At 46.9% G+C, this 26,652-nt stretch overlaps 1 protein-coding gene across 3 annotated transcripts in view; it reads left to right on the top strand.

Moving 5' to 3' along the window:
• The window catches only part of LOC135055150 (poly(ADP-ribose) glycohydrolase-like), a 300,584-nt gene extending 274,236 nt beyond the window's left edge, over positions 1 to 26,348 (top strand). For all 3 annotated transcript variants that reach the window (XM_063958851.1, XM_063958852.1, XM_063958853.1), the window contains exons 15-16: positions 21,733 to 21,861; positions 25,216 to 26,348. In XM_063958851.1, the coding sequence (XP_063814921.1) occupies positions 21,733 to 21,861; positions 25,216 to 25,322 (236 nt within the window). In that variant the 3' untranslated portion in view covers positions 25,323 to 26,348. The remainder of the gene's footprint in view (positions 1 to 21,732; positions 21,862 to 25,215) is intronic.
• Positions 26,349 to 26,652: the final 304 nt, after the last annotated feature.

Here is a 26,652-nt window from a genome sequence, read left to right on the forward strand (position 1 = left end):
TTAGTTTTGCAGTTTGCTGACACAGTGACCACCAGTATACTATATATAGCAGTACCGTACGGAAGGCCACTGCTGTACCTACCTCTGTGTCGTCATTAAGTATACTATCCATCTACATTCTATACCTGTGGTGCATTTTAGTTTTGCAGTTTGCTGACACAGTGACCACCAGTATACTATATATAGCAGTACGGTACGGAAGGCCACTGCTGTACCTACCTCTGTGTCGTCATTAAGTATACTATCCATCTACATTCTATACCTGTGGTGCATTTTAGTTTTGCAGTTTGCTGACACAGTGACCACCAGTATACTATATATAGCAGTACGGTACGGAAGGCCACTGCTGTACCTACCTCTGTGTCGTCATTAAGTATACTATACATCTACATTCTATACCTGTGGTGCATTTTAGTTTTGCAGTTTGCTGACACAGTGACCACCAGTATACTATATATAGCAGTACGGTACGGAAGGCCACTGCTGTACCTACTTCTGTGTCGTCATTAAGTATACTATCCATCTACATTCTATACCTGTGGTGCATCTTAGTTTTGCAGTTTGCTGACACAGTGACCACCAGTATACTATATATAGCAGTACGGTACGGAAGGCCACTGCTGTACCTTCCTCTGTGTCGTCATTAAGTATACTATCCATCTACATTCTTTACCTGTGGTGCATTTTAGTTTTGCAGTTTTCTGACACAGTGACCACCAGTATACTATATATAGCAGTACGGTACGGAAGGCCACTGCTGTACCTACCTCTGTGTCGTCATTAAGTATACTATCCATCTACATTCTATACCTGTGGTGCATTTTAGTTTTGCAGTTTGCTGACACAGTGACCACCAGTATACTATATATAGCAGTACCGTACGGAAGGCCACTGCTGTACCTACCTCTGTGTCGTCATTAAGTATACTATCCATCTACATTCTATACCTGTGGTGCATTTTAGTTTTGCAGTTTGCTGACACAGTGACCACCAGTATACTATATATAGCAGTACGGTATGGAAGGCCACTGCTGTACCTACTTCTGTGTCATCATTAAGTATACTATCCATCTACATTCTATACCTGTGGTGCATCTTAGTTTTGCAGTTTGCTGACACAGTGACCACCAGTATACTATATATAGCAGTACGGTACGGAAGGCCACTGCTGTACCTACCTCTGTGTCGTCATTAAGTATACTATACATCTACATTCTATACCTGTGGTGCGCCTCTTTTTTTCTTTGCATCATGTGCTGTTTGGGGACAATTTTTTTGAAGTGCCATCCTGTCTGACACTGCAGTGCCACTCCTAGATGGGCCAGGTGTTTGTGTCGGCCACTTGTGTTGCTTAGCTTAGTTGCACAGCGACCTTGGTGCGCCTCTTTTTTTCTTTGCATCATATGCTGTTTGGGGACAATTTTTTTGAAGTGCCATCCTGTCTGACACTGCAGTGCCACTCCTAGATGGGCCAGGTGTTTTTGTCGGCCACTTGTGTCGCTTAGCTTAGTCACACAGCGACCTTGGTGCGCCTCTTTTTTTCTTTGCATCATGTGCTGTTTGGGGACAATTTTTTTGAAGTGCCATCCTGTCTGACACTGCAGTGCCACTCCTAGATGGGCCAGGTGTTTGTGTCGGCCACTTGTGTCGCTTAGCTTAGTCACACAGCGACCTTGGTGCGCCTCTTTTTTTCTTTGCATCATGTGCTGTTTGGGGACTATTTTTTTGAAGTGCCATCCTGCCTGACACTGCAGTGTCACTCCTAGATGGGCCAGGTGTTTGTGTCGGCCACTTGTGTCGCTTAGCTTAGCCATCCAGCGACCTTGGTGCAAATTTTAGGACTAAAAATAATATTGTGAGGTGTGAGGTGTTCAGAATAGACTGGAAATGAGTGGAAATTATGGTTATTGAGGTTAATAATACTATGGGATCAAAATGACCCCCAAATTCTATGATTTAAGCTGTTTTTTAGGGTTTTTTGAAAAAAACACCCGAATCCAAAACACACCCGAATCCGACAAAAAAATTTCAGGGAGGTTTTGCCAAAACGCGTCCGAATCCAAAACACGGCCGCGGAACCGAATCCAAAACCAAAACACAAAACCCGAAAAATGTCCGGTGCACATCTCTACTTTTGTCCCTTCACAGGTTCTCTACCCCACCATTCAACCCTGCTCTCTCCCTCTTCTGCTTGTCACCTCACCTCACCTCCACCACTATCATACTGCACTCCCTGCCTCACTGCTGCAGTCTCCCTTCCTAGCCAAGGACCCAGCACCATCATTACACCCTCTTTATCTCTTCCTTCCAAATTAATCTTACCTCAATGCTACAGTAATCCTAATTATCTCATTCACTTCTCTCCCACAAACTCCTACCCCCTATCCTGTGCCCTCTTGAATGCCAGATCTGTTTGCAACAAACTGGCCCCCACTCATGACCTTTTCCTTTCCAATTTCCTGCATCTCCTGGCCATTACAGAAACCTGGATTACTCCCTATGACACCACTTTTCCTGCTGCTCTCTCTGCTGGGGGCCTCACATTCTCACACACACCCCAACCCGGGAGTCACCATGGGGGTGGTGTTGGGATCCATTTACCCTCAAGCTACACATACCAACTTATACCTCCAGAACCGTCCCTTACATTCTCTACATTTGAGGTCCATGCAATACGCCTCTACCAACCTACTAATCTTCGAGTTGCTGTCATTTACCATCCACCTGGCATTTCCTCCAAATTCCTCGACAACTTTGCTTCCTGGCTTCCTCACTTCCTCTCTTCTGACATTAACTCCATTATCCTAGGTGGTTTCAACATCCCTATCAATAACCCCACAAAATCAACTACTTCGTAACTCCTTAACTTCACCTCTTCACTTGGTCTCTCCCAGTGGACCACCTCACCCACCCATGTGAACGGGAGCTCACTGGATCTGGTTTTCACTCACCGCTGCAATAGTTCTGATTTCTCCAACTCCCCTTTTCCCCTCTTTGACCACCACCTGCTCTCTTTCAACTTATCTATCTCTGCTTCCCCATCTCTCCCTCCTAAAGCTACCATCACTAAGTGTAACATTGAGGCTATTGACACCTCATCCCTATCCTCCCTGTTTGACTCACTTTTCTCTCCTCTTCTCTCTCTCACATGCCCCGAACAAGCCACATCCCTATACAATCCATCTCTTACTTCTGCCCCTGACTCTGTTGCTCCACCAAACACTATTCACCCTCGCAGATCAACACCTCAACCCTGGCATACCAAATGCACCAGATATCTTCAAAAATGCTCACGTACTGCCGAGCGACAGTGGAGGAAATCACGCTCTAAGGCAGACTTCCTCCATTTCAAATTTATGATCTCATCCTTCAGTACTGCCCTTTTCCTTGCTAAACAATCATACTTAAAAATTCTCATCTCTACCCAGTCTTCCAACCCCCGGCGCCTATTTGCCACTGTTAACTCCCTCCTCTGTCCACCACCACCACCTCTCCCTTTCTCATTGGCTGCTCTTGACTTTACCACTTATTTTATATCCAAGATTGACTCCATACTCGGGACATCACATCCCACCAGACCAGCAACCAGCCACCACCCATCCCTTGCCACCCCTCCCCTTCCCTCTTATCAACTCTGACATCTTTCTCCCATGTATCTGGTGGGGAAATCATGGCCCTCATCCGTTCCTACCCCCCCCCCCCACCCCACAACCTCCCCACTTGACAGTATCCCCTCCCACTTCCTCTGCTACCTCTCTCCTTCTGCCTGTTCCCATCTTGCCTACCTTCTCAATCTCTCCCTCTCATCAGGCACTGTACACACTGCTTTCAAGTATGCTCTTGTCTCCCCTATTCTTAAAAAAACCTACCCTTCATCCAAACACTCTCTCCAACTATCGACCCATCTCTCTCCTCCCTTTTACCTCCAAACTTCTTGAGCGTATTGTCTATAATCACCTCACTGCCTTTCATTCCACTCACTCACTGCTTGACCAATTCCAGTCTGGTTTCCGTTCTCTCCACTCCACTGAAACTGCCCTCACAAAAGTCTGCAATGACCTCCATGCAGCCAAATCTAAGGGCAACTACTCTCTGCTTATTCCTCTCGACCTCTCTGCTGCTTTTGACACTGTGGACCACCCTCTCCTTCTGTAAATCCTTCACTCTCTTGGTCTGCGTGATACTGCCCTCTCCTGGCTGTCCTCCTACCTCTCTCTCTGATCGTTCCTTCTCTGTCTCCTCTCATGACGCTACCCCCCCCACTTCCACTAACTGTTGGTGTCCCCCAAGGCTCTGTTCTTGGTCCTCTCCTTATCTCTCTCTATACGTCCTCTTTAGGTGAACTCATTAGTTCTTTTAACTTACAATACCAACTCTATGCTGATGACACTCAATTCTACCTTTTCTCCCCTAATCTCTCCATGGTTCTCCTCACTTGTATCTCCAACTGTCTTTCTGCTATCTCTTCCTGGATGTCCCAGCGCTTTCTTAAACTCAACATGTCTAAGACTGAGCTGATCATCTTCCCACTCTCCCGCACAACCTCACTATCCATTGATGGCACGACTATCTCCTCTAGCCCCCAAGTATGCTGTCTTGGCTCAATCCTTGACTCCTCTCTCTCCTTCAAACCACACATTCAACACCTCTCACAAACCTGTCATTTTCATCTCAAAAACATTTCCAGGATCAGACCTTTTCTCACCCAGGATGCCACTAAGATTATATACTCACTGATTATTTCCAGCATGAACTACTGTAATCTCCTCCTAACTGGCCTCCCTGACAATTACCTCTCTCCCCTCCAATCTATCATCAGTGCTGCAGCCCGGCTCATCTTCCTCACCATACGCACTACATCCACCTCCCCTCTCCTACAAGCCCTTCACTGGCTTCCCTTCCCTTTCAGAATCTAATTCAAACTTCTCACACTCACTTAAAAAGCACTCACCCACTCCTTTCCCATTTACATCTCTGACCTTATCTCCCTTTACTCTCCCACCCGTCCTCTTCGCTCTGCTAATGCACGCCGACTCTCCTGTCTTTTGATTACTTCCTCCCACTCCTATCTCCAATATTTTTCATGTGCTGCTCCCTTTCTCTGGAATTCTTTTCCTCTCCCCCTCAGACTCTCCACCTCCCTACAGAACTTCATACGGTCTCTTAAGACCCACTTCTTTACCAAACCCAGCCAAATATCATCCTAACCCCCCTGTCCCATGCTCGGACTACCCCATCTGTGTCACCCCTGACTGTCTGCCCCTCTATTTAGAATGTAAGCTCTCACGAGCAGGGCCCTCTTCCCTCATGTGCTTATCCTTTTCTCGTTTTAATAATCCTCAACTGCCCAAATCCCACAGTTTTTGGTCACCTTGAAACTTATCTCTATATCGTCTACCGGTGTAGTTATGCTTAGTTACCCTGTACTTGTCCTATATTGTCTTCAACTGTAAGTCACTGTTTTCCTGTTTTGATTATGTGCACATGTGCTCTGTAATTGGGCGCTGCGGAACCCTTGTGGCGCCATATAAACAAAGGATAATAATAATAATTAGCAAATAATGAATCTCACCTGCTGTGTGTAGTTCCCGCGTCCACCAGCACCAGAGTCCCCACATGCACCTCCTACTGATCATCTGGCCATCACTGTGGTAACCACCCAGTGCCGGAAGTGACATCACGGGTGGAACCAACATCCGTCCCGGAAGTGATGTTTCTGGGATCCCAAATCATGTAGAAACATTAAAAACACACTTATAATATTAATAACAATATATAATCACAGGTACCAGTTGTTGCTCCACCGGACACCCATCAGTCACACTGGGTAACACACGCCAACACTATACAAGCGCTTGCAGCCGGACCCAATGTGCAACTGCTACATGCTAGGGGACCACGCTAACGTTCCCATGTCCACCAAATTATTATTTGAACACCAAAAAATATGTACAAATATATTCTATATAGAAAAGTCTACACACAAAAACCATTAAATTCTATGTCAGGAATAGGAACACTACATATTTATGTATGGTAATGGGCTTAAAGGGCCAGTATTTTCAATATTGATTGAATCTGTATAATAATTAGATCGTGTTTGTTAAAAGGCATAAGTACCCATAGTCAGATCTTCATAAAGAATTCATAAAAAAAGATGAAAACGTGAACTCCTCATTCACTCCATGTGGTACAATGGTATTGAATTGATGAATCCATTTACATTCTTGTTGCAGCAATAGCTTATGTCTGTCTCCTCCTCTTCTAAGTGGTGGTATGCGGTCAATAGGCATAAATGAAAAATCTTTCATGGTGTGTCTATGATGTATAAAGTGTTTGGCAACAGGTGGTGTCAGGGTTTCAAGTTTAATCCCTGCTTCTTTAATTGAGGACCTATGCATGCTTAAAAGTACTACCAGTGACCATATGTTGGCAATTTACGCAACCTTTGCATTTAAATGCACCCTTTTCCTGTTTCAGCCAATGGGCCCTTGAGGAGATTATATACGTCCCTGGGGGCCTAGTTAGGGACTTATGCACTTTGAGATGTATGTACAAGAGAGGAATTCTAGGAAATTCCTGTGTTAGAAAAAGGTCAGTTTGCTCATTAATCCAGCCATTAGAACAGGGTGGCCAACCAGTCAGAGACAAAGAGCCAAGAAATCTTGTTAGGTACATCAAAGAGCCAACTTCGAGCCGAAGGCGCACTTGCAAAAATGGGGTGTGACCTTGTGCCTGCTAGGCCACGCCCCTGGTATAAAATTCATTGAAAAGCCAGATCCAACATAAAATACAATGAAAAAGCCACTTCTACATCAAATAATTGAAAAAGCCAGATCCGCATAAAATATATTGAAATGCCAGATTCACATAATACACCTCAGTTCTCCCATGTGTCACTCCAGCCAGCACCCACCTGTGTCACTCTAGCCAGCTCCCCCAGGTGTATTTGGCTCCCTCAGTTATCAGTCTACGTAGTGCTGCTGCATGTCTGGCTTGAGTGAAGCGGTTTACAGAACTCTTGTGGTCACGTGACTTTGAGTGTTGGGAGCCACATTTGAATGAAGAAAGAGCCGCATGTGGCTCAAGAGCCACGCGTTGGCCACCGCTGCATTAGAACAACCAAGCTGTAAAATTAAAATAATAAAAGCTAAAAACAAAAAGCCTAAAATTATAAATATATATATATATATATATATATATATATATATATATATATATATATTTTTTTTTTTTTTTTTTTTTTTTTTTTGTGCTGTACTATACAATTTTTTATTTTATTTTCATAAGTACTGTGACACTGCTGGTCAGACCGTAGTATATTATTTCCTACTCATACACGTATTGTGCAACACTGTTGGTGAAGTCAACCGCAGTGTGCAATTATTATATACATTTCTGACTCATTTGTGTTAGGCTGTCGGTGAAGGTCAACCCCACTTTGTGTTGATAGAAATGGAGGCTACTACTAGTGCTGAAGCTGCTGCCACTAGTCATGACATTGACAATGCAAGTCTGTCAATGTCATCTGCTAAGGCAGATGCATAGAGGGCTTAAGTCAGGGCATGTTAAATCCTTTAATTTTAGAGTGGTACAGAAAAAAAATCAAGAGGAAAGTTAGCTGCAAAGGCAGTAAGACAAACTGTGCATTCAAAATCGGATTCATCAGACATTCTTGAGGAACGTTTAGTGATGTCCATGTCAGCTGACATTTCTCACACTGTCCTCATAGAGAAGCCTCTTTCACCCCTTTCACCATTTCTGAACCATCTGTACATGTTGGGAGCAGTACAAGTAAAGATGGTGATGCATCTGATGAGGAGGGTGATGAATCTGATAAGGAGGACATAATACAAAATAGGATTTTAATTACCTACCGGTAAATCCTTTTCTCATAGTTCGTAGAGGATACTGGGGTCGACATTAGTACCATGGGGTATAGATGGGTCCACTAGGAGCCATGGGCACTTTAAGAAATCAATAGTGTGGTCTGGCTCCTCTCTCTATGCCCCTCCTACCAGACTCAGTCTACAAACTGTGCCCGAGGAGACGGACATACTTCGAGAGAAGGATTAAACTGAACAGTGGTGAGATTTGAACCAGCACACACACAACCAAGAGGAAAGCCATGCTAACCAAACTTGAACAGGAACAGCAACGGCTGAACCAACAATAATACTTAACCAAGCAACAGTGCAGAAAAACGAAGAACCGGGCAGACGCCCAGTATCCTCTATGTACTAAAAGAAAAGGATTTACCGGTAGGTAATTAAAATCCTATTTTCTCTTACGTCCTAGAGGATACTGGGGTCCACATTAGTACCATGGGGATGTACCAAAGCTCCCAAACCTTCTGCTGAGGTTCCTGCAGAACTGACTGACCAAACTGAAGGTCCTCTGAGGCCAAAGTATCGAACTTGGAGATCTTAGCAAAGGTGTTCGATCCTGACCAAGTAGCCGCTCGGCAGAGCTGTAAAGCCGAGATACCCCGGGCAGCCGCCCAGGAAGAACCCACAGACCTAGTAGAGTGGGCCTGTACTTTCAGAACTGGCAATCCTGCCGATGAATAAGCCTGCTGGATAGTAAGTCTGATCCAGCGAGCAATAGACTGCTTTGAAGCAGGGCACCCAATTTTCTTAGTATCATAGAGAACAAACAGCGAGTCAGATTTTCTGTGATGAGCCGTCCTCTTCACGTAGATCCTCAGGGATTTAGAGGTAGCAGAGGTGTCAGTAAACAGTGGAACCACAATAGGTTGGTTGATATGAAACGCAGACACCACCTTAGGAAGAAATTGCTGACGAGTTCTGAGTTCAGCTCTATCCTCATTAAAAATCAAATAGAGGCTTTTGTAACACAACGCCCCGAGTTCAGATACACGCCTTGCGGAAGCCAAGGCCAACAGTGTCTTCCACGTAAGAAACTTAAGGTCCACCTCCTGTAAAGGTTCAAACCAGTCCGATTGCAGAAAACACAACACCATGTTAAGATCCCAAGGTGCCGTAGGGAGGCACAAAGGGTGGCTGGATGTGCAGAACACCCTTCAAGAATATCTGAACCTCAGGAAGTGAAGCCAATTGTTTCTGGAAGAAAATGGACAATGCAGAAATCTGGACTTTCAAGGAGCCCAAACGTAGGCCCACATCCACACCTGACTGCAGAAAAAGGAGAAAATTTGAAATTCCACTGGAGGAAATTTCCTGTGTTCACACCACGAGACATACTTTTTCCAAATACAGTGGTAATGTCTAGACGTTACCCCTTTCCTAGCCTGGATCAGGGTTGGAATAACCTTGTTCGGAATGCCTTTCCGGGCTAAAATCTGACGCTCAACTTCCATGCCGTCAAACGTAGCCGCTGTAAGTCTTGATAGAAGGATGGCCCCCTGCTGCAGAAGATCCTCTCGCAGAGGTAGAGGCCACGGGTCCTCCAGGAGCGACCCTAGGAAATCCGCATACCAGGCCCTTCTCGGCCAAACTGGAGCAATGAGAATTGCTTGAACCTTTTCCCTTTTTATTCTTTTGGGAATTCTTAGGATCAGCGGAAGAGGCGGGAACATGTAAACAATCTAGTAAAGCCATGGAGTCACCAGAGTGTCCACCACCACCGCATGTGGGTCCCTCTACCTGGAACAATAGTGCTGTAGCTTCTTGTTGAGACGAGAGGCCTTCATGTCTATCTGTGGAATCCCCCACCGACGTGTCAATTACTCGAACACCTGTGGGTGAAGGACCCACTCTCCTGGGTGGAGGTCATGTCTGCTGAGGAAGTCCGCTTCCCAGTCGTCTACACCCGGATTGAAGATTGCCGACAGCGCCACCACGTGTCTTTCTGCCCAGAGGAGAATTCTTGTTACCTCTGACATCGCAGCTCTGCTCTTCGTTCCTCCCTGTTGGTTTATGTACGTTCCAGCCGTCACATTGTCCGACTGAACCTGAATGGCTTGATCTTGAAGTAGATGCGTTGCCTGAAGAAGGGTGTTGTATATGGCCCTTAGTTCCAGAATGTTGATCGGAAGAATGGCTTCCTGACTTGACCATCCTCCTTGGAACTGCTCCCTTTGGGTGACTGCTCCGCAACCTCTGAGGCTTGCGTCGGTAGTTAGCAGAATCCAATTTTGAATCCCGAAGCGGCGGCCTTTGGTCAGGTGAGACATCTGAAGCCACCACAGAAGGAAGATCCTGGCTTTTGGGGACAGACTTATCCTCTGGTGCATGTGAAGATGCGATCCGGACCACTTGTCCAAGAGATCCAGCTGAAAGGGCCGTGCATGGAACCTTCCGTACTGTAGCGCCTCGTAGGCGGCTACCATCTTCCCCAGAAGTCGGATGCATCGATGCACCGATATCCGGGATGGCATCAGGACATCCCGCACCAATGACTGGATTACCAACACCTTTTCCAATGGAAGGAACACCTTCTGTGCCTCCGTATTCAGTATCATCCCCAGGAATGGAAGCTTCCATGTTGGTTCCAGGTAAGAATTTGGTAGGTTCAGAATCCACCCGTGATGCTGGAGTAATCGAGTTGAGAGTGCAATGTTTTCCAACAACCTTTCCCTGGAAGGTGCCTTTATCAGCAGGTCGTCCAGGTATGGAATTATGTTCACTCCCTGTTTGCGGAGGAAAAACATCATCTCTGCCATCACCTTGGTGAACACCCTCGGAGCCGTGGAAAGGCCAAATGACAGTGCCTGGAACTGGTAGTGACAGTCCTGTACTGCAAGCCGTAGATAATCCTGATGAGGCGGACAAATCAGAATGTGAAGGTACGCATCCTTGATGTCCAGACACACCAGGAATTCCCCCTCCTCCAGTCCTGAGATCACCGCTCTCAGAGACTCCATCTTGAACTTGAGGTTGAGAATGGGCCTCACCGAACCGTCCGGTTTTGGGACCACAAACATGTTGGAGTAATAACCCTTGTTTTGTAGTTGAAGTGGAATTGGAACATTGACCTGAGTCTGTACCAGTTTTTGAATTGTTGCCTATAAGGTCAAACTTGCTTCTGGAGAAGCTGGTAAGCTGGATTTGAAGGATCTGGGAGGCGGGAGTTCCTGAAACTCCAGTCTGTATCCCTGTGTGATAAGATCTTTGACCCCGGGATCCTGGCAAGAAGTTGCCCAAACGTGACTGAAATAACGTAACCGGGCCCCCACCTGCCAGTCTTCCAGGCAGTGCGCTCCACCATCATGCTGAAGGCTTTGAGGAAACAGCCCCTGAGGTCTGTTCCTGAGACCCTGCAGCCACGGGCTTTCTGGGTTTACCTCTATTACCCCTGAAGGTTATAGAGGAACCCCTGGATTTGCCTTTAATATTTGCTGTCCGAAAGGACTGCAGAATAGGTTTTCCTAGCTGGTGTTGCTGTGGAAGGAAGATAAGTAGACTTACCCGCCATAGCCTTGGATATTCACTTATCCAGTTCATCTCCAAAAAGAGCCTCATCCGTGAACGGTAGGCTTTCCACGCCCTTCCTAGACTCTGCATCCGCAGTCCATTGTCGTAGCCACAAGCCCCTGCGTGCCGACACTGCCATGGCAGAGGTATGTGCGTTGAGTAAGCCAACTTCCTTTAAGGCTTCCGCCATAAAATTTGCAGAATCTTGGATATGTTGCAAGAGTAAAATAATATCGTCCCTGGTTAAGGAATCGAAACCATCAATCAGATTACCTGATCATTTAACAATGGCCCGAGTGACTAATGCACAACCAATAGTGGGTTTCTGGGCCACCCCAGCCGAAGTATATAAAGATTTGAGAGTGATCTCAATCTTGCAGTCAGCTGTGTCTTTTAAGGACGCCGCATCGGGAACCGGTAAGACTATCTTACGCAATAACCTGGATATAGATGCGTCCACAATTGGCAGGTTTTCCCATTTCGTCCTATCATCCGAAGGAAAAGGAAAGGAAGAAATCAACCATTTAGGGATTTGAAACTTTTTGTCAGGGTTTACCTACGCCCCTTCAAAAGGGTGTTTAATTTCTTTGAAGCGGGGAAAGTAGCTGAGGATTTCTTTTTAGTATTAAAATAAGATTCCTCTTCCACCTCCTCTGACTTGTCATGAATGTGCAGGACCGTTCTGATAGCCTCAATGAGGGCCTGTATTCCCTGTGATAGGACAGCATCCACTTTACCCTCCTCTGGATTCGACGTATCAGGGTCAGTATCACCCTGCATGATCTGGGCCAGAGTACGCTTTTGCAGGCAAATGGCTAGGGCTTGGGGTGGAGGTATGGAAGCTGATTCCCTATTCATCAAGTCATCCATAGATTGCCATAAGAACTGTGTCTCCTTCTCATTATGAGACAGTTTTGTAGAAATATGAGTAATCATACCTTTAATAGAAGCCAACCAAGGGGGTTCAGCCGCACTGGACTGGGAGTGGGCACTTTCCTGAGTACAGGGTAGTGAGTCCCCAGGGGATGATAGACATTCTGCTGTACAAGACACACAGTCCCTGGACATGATTGGATAGGGACACCCACACACACACAGACACTGGGTGAAAGCACAGTATATGTAGGCAGGGTCCTCAGAGAGAGACAGAAGCCAGAGCCAGCCACACAGCGCTTCTTTAGCCACAGTAAAACTAAGCTGGGTCACAAGAATGAAACACCTGAGTAGTGCTTACAGTCTATACACTGCTCCCTCCCTGCACTAATACCCCCTGGTACCGCTGAGGAGACTGGAGTCCTTGTGGAGGAGCTGTGCTTCCCTGTGAGTGCTGCCTGATCGAGCTGCAGAGGAAAATGGCACTGAAGAGCCTTGTGATCCGCTCTGAGTGAAGCCCCACCCCCTGTAATGGTGTGCGGCTTCCCGCATTTTTTATACTGTCCCTGAGGTAGAAAGTGTACCTAGCCAGGAGACTGATCCCCTGTTAGTGTGTGCGCCAGTGTGGGTATCATAGGAGGCCCAGCCCGCCCCTCACAGTGTGCCCCGGCGCAGCGTGTCTTGTGAGCCTCCCCAGAGCGCAACCTGTACTGAGAGCTGTGCTCCTAACCGGGACGTCAGTGCCGTACTCTCCACTCTGCTGTCTTCAGGCTCTGTTAGGGGGTGGCGACGTGCTGCGGGAGGGTACGCTGCACCATGGTGTGGCTTGCGAATGACTCTCTCAGCATCTCAGTGTCCTGTCAACAGAGAAACGGGACCATTAACTTAAAGGAAGTTGGGCCGTTCTCTCCCCTATGTCCCACGATGCAGTCAGGCTGTTGCCTAAACAGCCCTGACTGAAAATAAAAAACATTGAAAATAAATGTAGAAAACTCTTCAGGAGCTCTCCAAAGCGTGACCAGCTCCTCTGGGCACATTTTCTAAACTGAGTCTGGTAGGAGGGGCATAGAGGGAGGAACCAGCCCACACTATTGATTTCTTAAAGTGCCCATGGCTCCTAGTGGACCAGTCTATACCCCGTGGTACTAATGTGGACCCCAGTATCCTCTAGGACATAAGAGAAATTTAGGATTTGTGTGTGGAAGTGGGACAGGATGAGGGGGATATGTATGTACTATCTGACAGGATAGATGTTGATGATGATGTTTGCATACCTCCCAACTGTCCCGCTTTCAGCGGGACAGTCCCGCTATTCGGACCCTGTCCCGCTGTCCCACCCGCGGGCAGCAGTGTCCCGCGGGTGGGGAGGCTTTGATCACCCGCTGCTCTGCTCTGCAAAGCAGCCGGTGATCACTGAATACATGCTGTGAGCACGTGCACGGCATGTATTCAGAGCTAGGAGGGGAGCGGAGGCTGCCCAGCTGCTGTGAGAGCGCTGGGCACGCCCCCAAAAGGAAAAAACCGGACCATTTGGCGAGGCCACGCCCATTACAGACGAGGCCACGCCCCCTTTTCAGATCGGAGCGCGGCTTCGCCACGCAAGAGTCCCGCTGTCGACAAGACAAAAGTTGGGAGGTATGTGTTTGTGTAAGTCAGCCTCCGGTGGCTGCAGTTGTTGACTGTGATAAAAAAGAAAGCCATTGCGATGTCTGGGCATAAAACCAAAAAAGCCACCTCTTGGGTGTGGGATTATTTTAACCCCAATGCTGACAATGTTTATGAAAGCATCTGCTTTATTTGTGAGGCCAAATTTAGTAGTGGTGGGAACGTTAGCCATCTAGGCATCTCCTCCATGCTACGTCATTTGTGGCGAAGACATGAAATTTATTGTACATAATTATAATGTAATTAACACCTCATCATCAACATCCTCAGAGTAATTACTTAACGGAGGAAGACCTTCTAAAAATTGTTTTGTGGGGGCCCAAACAAACCAATAATTTCAGCCACAAGTGACGGTCTTTGATGCTGAAATGATTGGCTTGTTAAACTGTGCATGTCCTGTTTAATATATACAACATAAGTTGGGTGTGAGGGCCTTTGCGTTATGTGCTCTTTGGAGCAGTTTTTGGATATGATTTATAAATCTGCCATCCTGTCTGCCACTGCAGTGCCACTCCTAGATGTGCCATGTGTTTGTGCCACCCACTTCTGTCACTTAGAATTTAGCAGTTTTTTTGATTTACAAAAAATAAAATAAAAAAATAGAACCAAAACTAAAACACACAAGGGCAGTTTTGGCAATACCAATCCAAAACTGGACCTGGGTGGGGCTGGATGACATTATCACCTCGGACCCCTAATGACATAATTTAGTAAATTTCTTTCAGGATAAACGTTGCAGAACTTTTAAAAGGCAGTAATTTGAGAAAGGAACATAAAAATACCCTGCGCTGTATCCGGTTACCTGCGGTCACTGACCACAGGTAATTGTCTCCGCGGGGGCTACCCAATTAGCCCCGATAAGAGGTAGAGATGCGGTTTATCAGGGATTTTGTTTCACCTGCCTCAGGCAGGCGTAACCAAATCCCCCAAAGCAGCCCCGTGGCTGCGGCTGGCGAAAACACACAGATTTCGCTGAACCTGTGTGTTATTGTGACAGGCCTGTCATTTGGAATTGGCAATGAATCCTAATTGGATATCTCCCATATGACATAGGATGATAGGTAAATCTTGCCTGAGTAGCAGTGGCAGGTTTATAAGAAACTTGAGAAATGCTTGTGAGTTCCTGCATATCAAATGAATGTGGAAGAAAAACAAAAAGAGGGCTATCATTTTGCAAATGAATATTAGTAAAATACCCTTGTTTATAAAACAAAATATTCTATTTCGTGACACTTTTATTACCTGGCAAGCTATAAACAAACGGTTGGGTCGTTCTAAAAACACTACAAAATATATGGCTCTATGGGGAAATTTAAAATTCTTGCCGAGCATTGAAAATAGGAAATTCATGAACTTGAGGGAACTGGGAATTGCACAGATAAAAGATGTTTTCGATCCCGGAGGAGTGATGTACTCCTTTCAACAATTACAAGAATGATTTGGGATCCCGAAAGCGGACTTCTTTATGTATCTACAACTCTGGCAATATGCGTGTACATTTCTGTCTCCAACACATACCCGGCCACCCTCAGATAGGTTGGAACTCTTGCTTCATCTCCTTAAATCTAAACCTTATAAGATTAGTATATTATATTCGGAACTAATAGGGTCTGACCATTCAAAACTGTGGTTGCGTTCTAGCGCAGCTTGGGCTTCTCGTGTAGTGGGAACTGAACCTTCTATTTTCTTAAATATTATCATAAGATGTTAAAATATTTATGTTGTTCTACACTTCAAGAAACTCATATGAAATTTGTCTATAGGGCATTTATATCACCTATACAACGTAGACACTTTGTAACAGATGAAAGTAGTGTGTGTCCTAAATGTAAGAGACCAGATGCTTCTCTATTTCATTGTTTCTGGGAGTGTAGAAAGGTGGTTACATTTTGGAACAAAATATTAGGTTTTATTAAACAAGTAACAAGTATTCAATATACGTTACATGTAATACCCATTCTATTTTGTAATTTTGACATCTGGCTGCCTCTTATACAAAACCACACTGATTATAACATTCCCCCTTTTCTAACAATTATTTTAACTATAGGAAAGAAGGCTCTGCTAAAATACTGGATAACACCAGTAGTACCATACCTCTCTGTAGTCCAAAATCAATTAATGGAAACCATGTACTTCGATAGACGTGCAGCATTTCCTGATCTGGATAAAAGGATGTTTAGATTCCAAAAGAAGTGGGAAATCTATATTGAATTTCTCAACAATCACTGCAAACGGATATAATGAGAAACTTCGATCCTTTTATAGGTTTCCTGAGTAAACCCTAGATATCGGAAAGTCCAGAGGCAGTATCTATATTTTTATCTTACCCTGTATATTCTCTGTACACATAGGCGTGCGCAGCACATTTTATTAGGGGGTGCACTGTTGGAGGGGTGTGTCTAGCACCGCCTTTTGGGCGTGTCTAGCATCATCTATTGACGGTCAACACAATATAAAATATCCACCCTTGTACCAGTCCTAATAATGCAGATGCATTGTCAGATGTTGTGATGTGCACTAAACAAACACCCCTGATGGCACTCACTGCAATTACATTGCTCCTCCTCAGCCTGATCTGGCTCCCCCTCTCTTTCCCCTGCAAGCTGACACTGACAGTCGCACACTAGTACTGCTGCTGGGAAAACGTGTGATGTGTTAATGCTGCTGCCGACCGCCTACCAGTATTGAACATTGGCTGCATGCTGCTCATCAGTGGCTGGTGTTGGCATAGAATAGAAGGAGAGAGGTGGGCGTGTGATGGGTGGGCTTGCGAGCAGCATGACGTCATCACGTCACATCACGCTGTTTTTGTACATCATACCCTCCAGCTGTACCTTTTTAGCAGGTACAGTACCTTTTTTTAAAGGTCTGTACCGACTTTTGGCTCTCCAAACTTCCATTGAAAGTATAGGAAAAGGTATGTAGCCACGCCCCCTTTACCCATGGCCACGCCCCTTTTCTAATTTGTACCAATTTTTATGTGTAAAATGTTGGAGGGTATGGTACATGGAGGTGGAGCCGGGAGTTTGAAAGCCGGTGGCAGTGGCACCCTTGATTAACCCAGCCGTCCGGTCAGTAGTGCAGTCCTGACAGGGTGCAGCGCAGAGGGGACAGTAATCAGCCTGCTCAGTGATCACTGCATCAGGCATGTGAGATCGGGGTCCTGGACATTAGGGGGTGCCTGTGCGCACCAGGCACCCCCCCTGCGCACGCCTATGTCTGTACACCTCACTCAGACCATGCACAGTTGTATTGTAATTTGAAGATGAATCTGGTTAGACAATATCATGAGTATTACTGACATTTATATTATTCTGTTGAATACGAGTTTCTTATTTACCAGATGTCTCATTAAATATTGATATATATCTCCAGTCAGGTAGGAGTTCCCCCTTTCCCCTCCCCTATCCTCTTCTGATTCTCTTTTCTCTGACTTCCTTCTTTTGTTTCTTTTTGTTTCTTTTTCTCCCTTTCCTTTTTTTTTTGTTTTGTTCGATTGAAATGTGATATGAGCAATGTCCACATTTTTATCATATCGTCTGATGTTTTTCTGTACCTATTAAGACATTGAAATTGATTCAGAAAATTCTGTATTTCTGCTCTACAGTTGTTTATATTTTTATCTGGTTCTATTCGCCTGACGGTATTGATGTATTCACTGCTCAATGTGGATTTCTCCGATTTGTACTTATTGAAAGTTGTACTTTTCTAAAAAAAATAATAATAAACAGTTATTTAAAAAAAAAAAAAGGGCTATCATTTTCCCAGTTAGTGCCACTAAATCACTGAAAGACATTGGGGGTCATTCCGACCCATACGCATGCAGCGGTTCTTCGCTACGGTGTGAACAGGTCAGAAATGCGCATGCACGACGGACGCATTGCGCACGCGTGTCGTCTGGCAACGGTCGCTGCCTGGCAACGCCGCCGCCAGCGACCAATGTGATCACAGTGGTGATCGCAAGAAGATGGACAGGCTGGAGGCTTTCCGGGGCGGATACTCACCGTTTTCCAGGCGTGGTGAGTCCAACGCAGGCGTGTCCAGGCGTTTGGAGGGCGGATGTCTGACGTCAGGACCGGGACCTTCATCGCTGGATCCGTCACACAGGGTAAGTAAGTCTGACCCTGGTCTTGTTTTGCAGGAGACTTTTTTGCATAGCAGGGCTGCACAAGCGTTCGCAGCCCTGCTATGCTAAAATACACTCCCCCATAGGTGGAGATTAGTTGATCGCACCAGCAGCAACATAGGCGTGCGCAGCACATTTTATTAGGGGGTACACCGTCGGAGCAGTGTGTCTAGCACCGCCTTTTGAGCGTGTCTAGCACCATCTATTGACGGTCAATGCAATATAAAATGTCCACCCTTGTACCAATCCTAATAAAGCAGATACATTGTCAGATGTTGTGGTGTGCACCAAACAAACACCCCTGATGGCACTCACTGCAATTACACTGCTCCTCCTCAGCCTGGTCTGGCTCCCCCTCTCTTTCCTCTGCAAGCTGCAGCAGCTTACTTACAAGTCAGTCACTCACTGACACTGACAGTCGCAGACTAGTACTGCTGCTGCTGGAAAAAGAGTGACGTGTCAATGTTGCTGCCGACAGCCTGCCAGTATTGAATTTGTCTTCCTAAGAGGAACACTGTCTGCATGCTGATCCTCATCAGTGGCTGGCATTGGCATAGCATAGAAGGAGAGAGGTGGGCATGTGGCGGGTGGGCGTGCGAGCAGCATGACGTAATCACATCACATCATACTGTTTTTGTACATGGAGGTGGAGCTGGGAGTTTGAAAGCCGCTGGCAGTGGCACCCTTGATTAACCCAGGCATCTGGTCAGTAATACAGTCCTGACAGGGTGCAGCGCAGAGGAGACAGTAATCAGCTTGCTCGGCGATCGCTACATCAGGCATGTGAGATCAGGGTGCCAGACATTAGGGGGTGCCTGTGCGCACCAGGCACCCCCCCTGCGCACATCTATGAGAAGCAAAAAGTTGCTGGTGCGATCCTGATCTGTGCTGTTGAGGTCTGCAGCAAGTGCAACAGAGGGGTTGGGAAATTGCTTTCAATATTTTTTTTTTTTACCAAATTGGAATTAGCTATAAATGTGGATCAATGCATATTAACTGAAGTACCACTGGCAAACACTCTAGTCCTTACAAAGCTACTTATAAAAAATACCGCTATATTTTGTCAGGGTAGTCTCTAATTCTGTAGCCAAATTCAGGCCACAGGTGTATTTTGGGAAGATCATACAGGGGCTTGGCATGGACTAAATGTACCTATTTCCAAATCATAAATATTGTCAGGTATATTGGTGAATAGAAAAATGTGCCGTTACCTATAGCATTTTTACAACTTACCTCAGGGCCGGCTCCAGGCATGTTCGAATAGAGCGGCCGCGCAGGGCGCCACCCTTAATGGGCGCCGCGCGCTGGCGCCGCCATATTCGTACCTGGAGCCGACCCTGCTGTGCAGCTCTCCCCGGCCTTTAACTGTGGTGCGCGATATGTGCGCTGCGCGGTGCTGGCGTCTGACATCAGACGCCGGCGCCGCGCAGCGCACATAGAGCACACCACCGTAAGTCCCAAGCCTGCAGACAGCCACACTCCCGCGCATCGAGCATCGCGCATCGATCATACCATCGTTGGAAAAGTCCTCCGGTCCCGGCCCGCGCCCTCTGACAGCAGCACTCCCTCCCGCGCCGCAGGTATTGTGGGGGGCATTTATGGATCTGTCACTGTGGGGTCATATCTGCACTGTGGGGCCATCTGCACTGTGGGGGCATTTATGGATCTGTCACTGGGGGCATATCTGGCACTGTGGGGGCATTTATAGATCTGTCACTGGGGGCATATCTGGCACTGTGGGGTCATCTGCACTGTGGGGGCATTTATGGATCTGTCACTGTGGGGGCATATCTGGCACTGTGGGGTCAGCTGCACTGTGGGGGGCATTTATGTATCTTGCACTGTGGGGGGCATTTATGTATCTGGCACTGTGGGGGCATATCTGGCACTGTGGGGTCATCTGCACTGTGGGGGCATTTATGGATCTGTCACTGTGGGGGCATATCTGGCACTGTGGGGGCATTTATGTATCTGGCACTGTGGGGGCATTTATGTATCTGGCACTGTGGAGGCATTTATGTATCTGGCACTGCTGGGGGGCATTTATGTATCTGGCACTGTGGGGACATATCTGGCACTGTGTGGCCATTTATGTATCTGGCATTGCTGGGGGGCATGTCACGTGTTGCTGGCACTGCTGGGGGGCATGTCACGTGTTGCTGGCACTGCTGGGGAGCATGTCAAGTGTAGCTGGCATGGCTGGGGAGCATATCATGTAGTGTTCCCGCTAGGCAATGTGTCTCAGTACTCTGCCTGGCGCAAAGTGTCTCAGTGCTCTGTCTGGCGCAATGTGTATTAGCTGCACTACTGTGTGGTGTAATGCGAATTGCCACTATTATGTGGCCACGCACCTTCCCCACGAAGCAATGCCCCTAAATTTTTGCTGCGCGCCTTCGGCGCGCACTGTCCATTCTTCAGCGTGTAGGTAGGGGAGCACCAAGCATTACAGTATGTACATCATTTTGCCCTCCTAACTTCAAAATGTGCCCTCCCTGTGATCAGCACCCTGCCCTAAAAAGTGAACACTATCATGTGTAGCTGGCACTGCTGGGGGGTATATTGTGTGTAGCTGGCACTGCTGGGGGGCATGTCATGTGCAGCTGGCACGGCTGCGGGGCATGTCATGTGTAGCTGGCACGGCTGCGAGGCATGTCATGTGTAGCTGGCACTGCTGCGGGGCATGTCGTGTAGCTGGCACTGCTGGGGGGCATATCATATCTAGCTGGCACTGCACATTATGTTTATCTGACACTATACTGGAGACATTGGGGGTCATTCCGAGTTGTTCGCTCGCAAGGCGATTTTAGCAGAGTTGCTCACGCTAAGCCGCCGCCTACTGGGAGTGAATCTTAGCATCTTAAAATTGCGAACGATGTATTCGCAATATTGCGATTACACACCTCGTAGCAGTTTCTGAGTTGCTTCAGACTTACTCGGCATCTGCGATCATTTCACTGCTTGTCGTTCCTGGTTTGACGTCACAAACACACCCAGCGTTCGCCCAGACACTCCCCCGTTTCTCCAGCCACTCCTGCGTTTTTTCCGGAAACGGTAGCGTTTTTTCCCACACGCCCATAAAACGGCCTGTTTCCGCCCAGTAACACCCATTTCCTGTCAATCACATTACGATCGCCAGAACGATGAAAATGCCGTGAGTAAAATTCCTAAGTGCATAGCAAATTTACTTGGCGCAGTCGCAGTGCGGACATTGCGCATTAAGCGGAAAATCGCTGCGATGCGAAGATTTTTACAGAGCGAACAACTCGGAATGACCCCCATTGTGTTTAAGGAACACTACTGTGGCTTTTATGTGTAAGGCTGCTAATTGTGTGCGTAGAGGGGGTGTGAAAATATATTTATAGTCTGATAATATGAAGTGACAAGGCAACGCCCACTTTTCCGGAGGCCACGCCCACTTTTTCTGGAGCGCGCATAAGGGTTGGGAGGGGGGCGCTTTTACATTTTCTCGCTCAGGGTGCTGGTAGGCCTGGAGCCGGCTCTGACTTACCTCATATTCCAAATATACTTGGCAAACATTTAATAGGATTAAGTGTGTTACAGCACCTTTTCCCTGTGCACCAGTTTCAGACGTTTCCTAGATTGTGTTGATAATCTCATGGTAATATCATCTACTGGCTAAACATTTGTTGTCATCTTGTAACTTTGCAGCCTTAATACAGCTTCTGGCAGCTGCAGAAACCGGGCGAGATGTTGTATATTTCACCTTTGGGGACAAGGAGTTAATGCATGATGTCTATGACATGCATCGCTTCCTTACTGAGCAGGACAAATCAGTTGGTGAGTACAACCTGATAACTGTATGCAGGGCCGGTGCTAGGGTGTTCGGTGCCCCCTCAAACTATAAATTTGCGCCCTCCCATACTTTACAAAGGGACAGTGCACACAATACCCCCTGTAGTAGTGATGCTTAAACACGTAACACCCCCTGTACCAGAGACAATTACACACGTAACGCCCCCTGTACCAGAGACAATTACACACGTAACACCCCCTGTACCAGAGACAATTACACACGTAACGCCCCCTGTACCAGAGACAATTACACACGTAACACCCCCTGTACCAGAGACAATTACACACGTAACGCCCCCTGTACCAGAGACAATTACACACGTAACGCCCCCTGTACCAGAGACAATTACACACGTAACGCCCCCTGTACCAGAGACAATTACACACGTAACGCCCCCTGTACCAGAGACAATTACACACGTAACGCCCCCTGTACCAGAGACAATTACACACGTAACGCCCCCTGTACCAGAGACAATTACACACGTAACGCCCCCTGTACCAGAGACAATTACACACATAACGCCCCCTGTAGTAGTAACGCTTACACACGTAACGCTCCCTGTACCAGTGCCGCTTAGAAACGTAACACCCCCTGTACCAGTGATGCTTACACATGTAACACCCCCTGTACTAGTGACGCCTGCACGCGTAACGCCCCCTGTACCAGTGCCGCTTACACACGTAACGGCCCCTGTACCAGAGACAATTACACACGTAACATCCCCTGTACCAGAGACAATTACACACGTAACACCCCCTGTACCAGAGACAATTACACACGTAACGCCCCCTGTAGTAGTGACGCTTACACACGTAACGCCCCCTGTACCAGAGACAATTACACACGTAACACCCCCTGTACCAGAGACAATTACACACGTAACGCCCCCTGTACCAGAGACAATTACACACGTAACGCCCCCTGTACCAGAGACAATTACACACGTAACGCCCCCTGTACCAGAGACAATTACACACGTAACGCCCCCTGTACCAGAGACAATTACACACGTAACGCCCCCTGTACCAGAGACAATTACACACGTAACGCCCCCTGTACCAGAGACAATTACACACGTAACGCCCCCTGTACCAGAGACAATTACACACGTAACGCCCCCTGTACCAGAGACAATTACACACGTAACGCCCCCTGTACCAGAGACAATTACACACGTAACGCCCCCTGTACCAGAGACAATTACACACGTAACGCCCCCTGTACCAGAGACAATTACACACGTAACGCCCCCTGTACCAGAGACAATTACACACGTAACGCCCCCTGTACCAGAGACAATTACACACGTAACGCCCCCTGTACCAGAGACAATAACACACGTAACGCCCCCTGTACCAGAGACAATTACACACGTAACGCCCCCTGTACCAGAGACAATTACACACGTAACGCCCCCTGTACCAGAGACAATTACACACGTAACGCCCCCTGTACCAGAGACAATTACACACGTAACGCCCCCTGTACCAGAGACAATTACACACGTAACGCCCCCTGTACCAGAGACAATTACACACGTAACGCCCCCTGTACCAGAGACAATTACACACGTAACACCCCCTGTACCAGAGACAATTACACACGTAACGCCCCCTGTACCAGAGACAATTACACACGTAACGCCCCCTGTACCAGAGACAATTACACACGTAACGCCCCCTGTACCAGAGACAATTACACACGCAACGCCCCCCTGTACCAGAGACAATTACAAACGTAACGCCCCCTGTACCAGAGACAATTACACACGTTACGCCCCCTGTACCAGAGACAATTACACACGTAACGCCCCCTGTACCAGAGACAATTACACACGTAACGCCCCCTGTACCAGAGACAATTACACACGTAACGCCCCCTGTACCAGAGACAATTACACACGTAACGCCCCCTGTACCAGAGACAATTACACACGTAACGCCCCCTGTACCAGAGACAATTACACACGTAACGCCCCCTGTACCAGAGACAATTACACACGTAACGCCCCCTGTACCAGAGACAATTACACACGTAACGCCCCCTGTACCAGAGACAATTACACACGTAACGCCCCCTGTACCAGAGACAATTACACACGTAACGCCCCCTGTACCAGAGACAATTACACACGTAACGCCCCCTGTACCAGAGACAATTACACACGTAACGCCCCCTGTACCAGAGACAATTACACACGTAACGCCCCCTGTACCAGAGACAATTACACACATAACGCCCCTTGTAGTAGTGACGCTTACACACGTAACGCTCCCTGTACCAGTGCCGCTTAGAAACGTAACACCCGCTGTACCAGTGATGCTTACACATGTAACACCCCCTGTACCAGTGACGCCTGCACGCGTAACGCCCCTTTTACCAGTGACGATTACACACGTAACTCTCCCTGTACCAGTGCCGCTTACACACGTAACGCTCCCTGTACTAGTGCCGCTTACATACGTAACACCCCTTGTACAGTGACGATTAAACACGTAACGCTCCCTGTACCAGTGCTGCTTACACAAGTAACGCTCCCTGTACCAGTGACGATTTAACACGTAACGCTCCCTGTACCAGTGACGATTTAACACGTAACGCTCCCTGTACCAGTGACGATTTAACACGTAACGCTCCCTGTACCAGTGCCTCTTACACACGTAACACCCCCTGAACCAGTTATGATTAAACACGTAACGTTCCCTGTACCAGTGACGCTTACACACATTATGCCGCAGTCACACATACACACACAGATACACACACCACATACATATATATATATATATATATATATATATATATATATGTATATATACATAGGACACACACATACATACTGTACATACATTACACACATACACAACCACACATATATACAGTATACATAGATACTGTATACACATACACACACACACTTCCACTCACTCTTTTTTCAGACACTTACCTAAAGAAGTCTGGCTGGCCGAAGCTGTAGCAGCTCATCCTCCTGCTGCAGCCTGGTCACGTCTAGCTCCGCCCCTTATTCTCTTCTAGCTCCACCCCTATTGGATCCCGCTTGGCCACTGCACTGTAGCAGGGGAGGGGAGGGGGGAAGGCGCAGCAGCCGGCAGCAGCAGCAGGGACATCAGTAGCAGCTCAGCACAGGGATGCAGAGCTGGGAGAGCGCCAGCCCCTCTCCAGCGTAGCACCTTCCTGCACTGCATCCCTTTGCTGAGCGGCTAGCGCCGGGCCTGACTGTATGCCTAGTCTCCATTCTGTACTAACCATCCAAATATATCACAAGTACAGTCTGAGTATAGTTTAACCTAAATCTATCTTTATTTTGGTTTCAGGTGACATTTACAAGTTGCTGTTGAAATATAATTTTGATGTATGCAATAAATATTATACTGCAAGACCAGAACCAAAACTGTACAACTTTATATACAACAATCCCTGAAGCATTCTGGCAAAAGACTTTTGTATCAATTAAGAAAAAATATCACTGCTATAATCCACCACAGTAACCTGAATCTGCTGGGAGTGACATATGGATATGGATCGTGTATCCAGTGTAGATACCAGTGTATAAAATGTAATTCTTTTAGGGCTGTGTTTCTATGATTTGACTTTTAAGTATTACATTATTCTGGAATATTGTTTCCATTGATTTTTATTATATTTCAGAGTTCATAATTATTTTATTACATTCTGTACAGGGATGAGAGCAGAATTGTGCCACACCAACCACTGAATGTCCATAATATGTGTGTGCTCTTAGGTGCTACCACTGGCGTATTTATAATGGGTGCAAGGTGTGAGGTGCACACAGGCCCCTGGGGCCAGGGGGGGCTCAGACACTGCACACCCTGCTCACATTTAACTGTACTTACCTCTCCATCAGCCCGGCGCTTGCTGCAGAGTGACAAATATCACTTGGAAAATGGCTGCCTTGGCTATTTTCCAATGATTCGCGCATGCACAATAGAGATATCCCTAGGAACGTGGTGCAAGCGCCATGTTCCTGAAGACCTGCGCATGTGCAGTAGACTGGCACAATGCCAGAGTCTGTTGCACTGCCAGAGAGGAGTGTGCTCAATTGGAGACTGCACACGGGCCCCTCCTCTGTTAAAGCGCCTCTGCCAACTGCATAATCTAATCTATAATACAGCAGCGGCTCAGTATCAGGGTTGAAAACCACATGAGAGCAAGCTTTGACCAATACTGTCGCTGACAATAGCTAGCCAGTATCTAGCAGGCCATCATTGGGTGATGTCATTCAGTAGAAGCAGCTGTGCTTATAGTTTCCCGTCCCTCTGTACAATCCTTCCAGTGGATATAGCGGCAGTGATCTGCAACATACAGGGCTTGCCTCTCTAATACAAACAGTTATGACACTCACTTGGCATGGCAAATGAAATGCCGCTGAATTTAGGGTGCAGAATGTGACGGTTTTCAATAATCTGCCTTGATCGATAATAAAACTTCTATATATCAGTAAAAGTGTTGCTTTATGTGCTTTATTTTTGAGGGTTTTGCAAACACCCATTTCTCCAGCAGGGTCCTCAGGTTATCCACAGGATAACAATGGGATATGATGAAGTGACAGCGGATTTTCACCAATCGGTCAAAGCTTTTCCAGCCTCCCAGCAAGCAGAGGACCCATCCATATATCCCCGCCCCCTTGCTCAGGCAAATCAGTTTTTTGTTTAGTGTGGCAGGAGCTGGTTTTTAGCAGCCCTAAGCTTTCTTTTTTTATTTTTATAGTCTTACTATTTTTTTGAGTGATC

The sequence above is a fragment of the Pseudophryne corroboree genome, chromosome 3 (assembly GCF_028390025.1).
Source record: "Pseudophryne corroboree isolate aPseCor3 chromosome 3, aPseCor3.hap2, whole genome shotgun sequence".
In the NCBI taxonomy this organism is placed as follows: domain Eukaryota; kingdom Metazoa; phylum Chordata; class Amphibia; order Anura; family Myobatrachidae; genus Pseudophryne; species Pseudophryne corroboree.